General features: G+C 46.6%; 1 protein-coding gene across 1 annotated transcript in view; it reads left to right on the top strand.

Annotated features, from left to right (window-relative positions):
* The window catches only part of SELENBP1 (selenium binding protein 1), a gene marked incomplete in the record, with an annotated part of 14,698 nt that overhangs the window by 7,065 nt on the left and 1,662 nt on the right, over positions 1–5,971 (top strand). Inside the window, 9 exon segments of the mRNA XM_072428566.1 lie at positions 789–842; positions 1,193–1,305; positions 1,580–1,765; positions 1,961–2,081; positions 2,193–2,375; positions 2,452–2,633; positions 2,892–2,970; positions 5,555–5,676; positions 5,837–5,929. Of these exon segments, the coding sequence (XP_072284667.1) occupies positions 789–842; positions 1,193–1,305; positions 1,580–1,765; positions 1,961–2,081; positions 2,193–2,375; positions 2,452–2,633; positions 2,892–2,970; positions 5,555–5,676; positions 5,837–5,929 (1,133 nt within the window).

The raw sequence follows: 5,971 nt of genomic DNA, 5'->3' as shown, positions 1-5,971 counted from the left end.
TTCCTCTACCCATGCGCTGAGCTCCCCCCCTTCCTCTACCCATGCGCTGAGCTCCCATTTCTTTTTGTCCTTTTACATTGCATGACTTTATTTTCTCATCTGCTGGCATCCGCCTTTCATGCACTTATCAGCCTCCATGCAGCACAATGATAAATTCCAGATAAGAAGACACAGAGCCCAGTGTGCACAACCATTCCCTAATCTCAAAAACAGGCGACTGCTGGCGCACCGTGTAACGGCCTGCGGCTAACAAACAGGACGGGCGTGTGTTTCACCATTGCTAGCAGCTGTGCACAGAGACTAATATACCTTGTTACTCATATATATGCATGGAGTTTGTATAATATCCTTGTCTGAGCTGGTCATTAATAGGGGTGCCGTCCTAAAGTACACAAAGCTTGATGGGTGGGGGACTTTAGAGTGTCAGCTCCTCAGCCCAGAGACTGATGGGACTGGCTCAGTGATCTCTGTACAGCGCTATGGTATATGTCAGAGCTATATAAATGTATAATAATAGTGTGTGACTATAGGGGACATTAGAGTGTCAGCTCCTCTGTACAGAGACTGATGGGACTGGCTCAGTGTTCTCTGTACAGCACTGTGGTATATGTCAGAGCTATATAAATGTATAATAATAGTGTGTGACTATAGGGGACATTAGAGTGTCAGCTCCTCTGTACAGAGACTGATGGGACCGGTTTGGGTTTCTCTGTGCAGCGCTGCAGTATATGTCGGAACTATAGAGCTATTTTCTGACCTTCCAATAATTCTTTTCTTCTGATTTCCAGCTAAATGTAAACCATGTGGACCCGGATACAAATCTCCTTTGGACGCCATGAAAGGTAAAGGGGATTCCTGCTGTCACCCCGGGTCAGTGATGGATCAGAGTCTCCACAAACGGGAATACAGCTTTTGTCTTTGGATTTTGATATTTGAAATAAGTGACAGGTCCTCTTTGCTGTAGGCAGACAATATGAAATGAGTGAAATTCCTTTCAGCATCCCCATCAGGTAGTCTGGATCTGTAAAATCGTGCCCATGTGTTCCAAGCTCCACCCTCTGTCACTGCGGAGTTAAGTTTGAGTTATTTAAAACTGTTAATCTCTCAGTGTCTGGACCACTCTTATACTTCTAGGGCCCAAAGTTATATGTGGCCCCTCTATTCCGCTTATCATTGTGTGTGTCCCTCACAGGTCCCCGAGAGGAGCTGATCTACGTCCCCTGCATCTACCGCAACACCGGCATCAACAAGCCTGACTACCTGGCCACGGTGGATGTGAATCCCAAATCTCCCAATTACTCCCAGGTGAGGTTTACCAATTCCATTGGATAGTTATACTCCTCAGGGGCGGGTCCTCAAGGCCATTTATGATTACTCAAGGGCCATCTCAGCTAAATTCAATTCTTCATTGATATGTGGATTGTTGGGGTTCTTTGCTCCTCGGGGGTGGTACCTCTCATTCTGCTCAGGTAAGAGCCTGGGTAATGGCTGTGATTGGTCCATGGGACCATAGGGAAAGGGGCAAGTAAAGATGGCTAGGGGCTTTGACTCACTAATGCTCTTCCCCCACAACCCCCAGGTCATCCACCGCCTGCCAATGCCCAACGCCAATGACGAGCTCCACCACTCCGGCTGGAACACCTGCAGCAGCTGCTATGGGGACTGCACCAAAGTGAGGGACAAGCTCATCCTTCCTTGCCTCATCTCCTCCCGCATCTACGTGGTGGACGTGGGCACCAACCGCCTGGCTCCTTCCATTCACAAGGTGGGCATCATCCAATCAGCTCCTCTGATTCTTTCTGGCAACTATAAATAATTATCATTGGTGGCCCATTCACACGGAAGGGTTTTGTTGTGGTAAGGTGGGGCATCATGATGGCTGAGCTGCCCAGTCACCTCTGGTATATGCATTGGGCCCCTCAAAGCAGCTAGTGTAATTACGGGGTTCTTCTGTCCACAGGTGGTAGAACCAGAGGAGGTCCACGAGAAGTGTGGCCTGGGGAACCTGCACACCTCGCACTGCCTGGGCTGCGGGGAAATCATGATCAGCACTCTGGGGGACCTCGAGGGAAATGGTAAAGGTGAGCGACATATGCCTGCAATCAGGGAGTCATGGCTAGTTATGAGCCTAATCCCCCCTTCCCCTGAATGGGGGTGTCAGTGAGAAGACCCCAACCCCATTTCTATTCCAGGGGGCTTCGTGCTGCTGGATGGGGAGACCTTCGAGGTGAAAGGGAATTGGGAAGCTGAGAACAACGCTGCACCCTTCGGCTACGACTTCTGGTACCAACCCCGCCACAACGTCATGATCAGCACCGAGTGGGGGGCACCGAAAGCTTTCTCCAAGGGGTTCAGCATAGAGGACGTCAAGGCCGGTAAGAGGGCAACAACCAGGACACAATAAGGTCACATGATCTCTGATCATCCAATAAAGCTCTTGCTCTTTGCTAGGACTCTATGGGCATGAAATCCACGTATGGGACTGGACCAAGCACACCCGCATACAGACCCTGGACTTGGGGGAGGACGGAATGATCCCCCTGGAGATCCGATTCCTACACAACCCAGATGCTGCGGAGGGATTTGTCGGCTGCGCGCTCAGTTCCTCCATTTTCCGCTTCTACAAGGCTGCGGTGAGGGCTGTGGGGGGTTTGAGCCTCTTTCACTAATCACTCCGCTGCTTCTTCCTTCACTGTCCAGTCTCAGGCTGGGGGCGTGTCCTGTACCAGCAAGTGGGTTGAATGATGCTGACAGGAGAACTGAGGACATCTTGTGGTGGAAATTAAGTACTGCGGGGAGAGGGTTTTTCTGGGGTCTCTTGTTACGGATATCCCCCCCAGACTTGTACCGATAGGTCCTTTGTAAATCATGTGATTTGTTTTCCTGTACAGGATGGAAAGTGGGCGGCTGAGAAGGTCATCCAGGTGCCAAATAAGAAAGTGGAGGGCTGGGCACTGCCAGAGATGCCAGGTGCGTGCTGATTGGTTCTGCCCCCAACTGCCTACATTGGGGGGTCCTTGTAATAAACATGAGGGTCTGACTGATGGGGGATTGTTCCAATACACACGGGGGTCCTCTCCTACATTGGGGGTCCTAGTAATATATATGGGGTACCACTGATATATATGGGGGTGTTCCAATACACACATGGGGTCCTACAGTTGGGGGTCTCGCTCACACTGCAGTGTACTTATGGCCCCTATATTCAGTTGGAGAGATCAGTCCCTCGGTTAGTCCCTCTCCCGGTGTTACGTGTGTATGATATGTATGGCGTGTCACCATAAAAGCCGAACGATCCCTATAAACATGTTATTGCACCGATCATAAACTCATCACATCGTATAACTGCCATAAAACGCTGCCCGGGTGCCTCGTATAAGTCATGTGACTACAGAACCCTTCCCCTACTGACCCCTCACCCAGTGGGCCGGGATAAATGGAAATTTTCAAGCCATTGTAATGAATGAGGGGCAAAATGTCTGGGGAACATGGGGCTCATATTGGGGGGTCTATGTGTACATTGGGGGGAGGGTAGGACCACCCCATGTCCAAAGGTTCCAGTATTCCAAATGTCAAGCTCATTAGATTGGGGCCCAATACAGAGGTCACATGGGTATGATGCAAATTCATCAGTTTTCATCTTTTTGGGTCTATTAATAGTTTTGTAACACTAAACAAAAAAGAGAAAAATAAAGAGCTGTATTATAATAATAATAATTATATTTATGTGCAAACCACCAGCAGCAGTGATGATGAATGCCGGGTGTATCATCAAAGAAAAGACGATGAGTGATGATGATTGATAATGAGGACTGATGGTGGGGATAACGATTGATGTGAATTAGTTATAATGATGACGAATTATAATCACAAGGAATTAGGATGATGATTGAGAATGATAATGATGAAGATGATGACTGAAGAAGGTGATAATAATGATTGATGGTGATGATGATAATGATGGATGATGATGACGACTGATGGTGATAATGAAGGTGATGGCTGATGATAATAATGACAGCGTATGATGATAATGATGAATGATGATAATGACGACTGATGGTGATAATGAATGTGATGGATGATAATGATGGATGATGATGACGACTGATGGTGATGGCTGATAATATTAATGACGGCTGATGATGATAATGATGATAATGACTGATGGTGATAATGAAGGTGATTGATGGTGATGGCTGATGATGATGATGACGACTGATGGAGATGGCTGATGATGATAATAATGACGGCTGATGATGATAATGATGGATGATGATGACAACGACTGATGGTGATAATGAAGGTGATGGATGATGATGATGATAATGGTGGCTGATGATAATTAATAATGATGGATGATGATGATGTTGATGGATGATGATGATAATTATGGCTGATAATGATATTGATGGATGATGATGACAACGACTGATGGTGATAATGAAGGTGATGGATGATGATGATGATAATGGTGGCTGATGATGATAATTAATAATGATGGATGATGATGATATTTATAGATGATGATGATGTTGATGGATGATGATGATATTTATAGATGATGATGATGTTGATGGATGATGATGATAATTATGGCTGATAATGATATTGATGGATGATGATGACGACTTATGGTGGTGGCTGATGTTGTTACCAGTGATGATAACTTATGATGATGATTATCATCATCAGTCATCACCATTATTCTCATCATATATATTTTATTATCAATCTATTATCAATATTTGTATAATCATCAGTCATTATAGCTATCTTATGTCATTTTCATCATTATTGACAACTGATGATGGTTGATGTTGAAGGCGATGATAACTGACGATGATGACTTCCTGACCACACGGCTCTACACCCTGGCATTGCGCTCCCCTCCTGTCCTCTCCCTGGCCTGCAGGGGGTGCTGTTTATCTCAATATACGTACAATATAAGTACATGACAATGTCTATTAGCGGGGAGGATGAAGGTGAATTATTCCGATGATGTCACAATGTTACCCGTAAGGAACCAATCCGCTTCATCAGGTGAATGCAGCTACTGAAGATGATTGGTTCCCTGACAGGAGTTATACCAGGCCCGGCCAATCAAGACGGCTGCCAAAGGAGTGAGGAGATCTACTGCCAGTTTGTGGAGTCACAGTCCTTTAAAGAGGACCTGTCACTAAAATGTCTCCAGGAAAACATCCGTGACAGGTCACAACATACACTGACCGTAACATATTTCAGAAAAGCTGCACTGTTTAATAAAAAGCCGTCCTTAATCTCCAGTCAGTGACTTTGCCTAGGCTGAGATGATGTGGTCAGTTCACTGCAGGCAGGAGGAAGTATTTCCTCAGTCTCCTCTCCCCAGTCACATGATGAGAGGCTGCGGCAAGGGCTGATCAGTGTCAAGTCATTGGTAATCACACACCGGGATTGACATAATTGTGTCACCCAAATGGTGACCCCAGATACCTGAACAAAGATGGCACCGTCCTTCTGGGGATAGCAGTGGTTGAGGGGTTGCTGTAGTCATGGCTGTCTTTTCTCTTCTTAGGTCTCATCACAGACATTCTGATTTCCCTGGACGATCGTTTCCTGTACTTCTCCAACTGGTTGCACGGTGACATCAGGCAGTACGACGTCACTGACACCCGTCACCCCAAACTGGTGGGGCAGGTAAGTCATGTAGAATGTAGGGGTTCTGATCTGTGGGAAGGGCAGGAGGAATTCTTTGCAGTAAGAGGAGTGAAGTTGCTGATTATACTGCTGGCACTGCAAACATTAATGGGGGCGCCGCTGAGCTTCCTTCTCTTTTATTTCTGCCCCCTTCTTCCAGATATTTCTGGGTGGCAGCATCACCAAGGGGGGTGCAGTGAAAGTGCTGGAAGACCAGGAACTGAACGCTCAGCCGGAACCAAGGATCATCAAGGTGACATTATTCTCCTGTTTGGGAAATTATTGACCCCCGCTT

This window comes from Pyxicephalus adspersus, chromosome 12 (assembly GCF_032062135.1).
Source record: "Pyxicephalus adspersus chromosome 12, UCB_Pads_2.0, whole genome shotgun sequence".
NCBI classification, from domain to species: Eukaryota; Metazoa; Chordata; class Amphibia; order Anura; family Pyxicephalidae; genus Pyxicephalus; species Pyxicephalus adspersus.
Note: the sequence above shows the minus strand (reverse complement) of the source record. Positions and strands in the feature narration are given on the sequence as shown.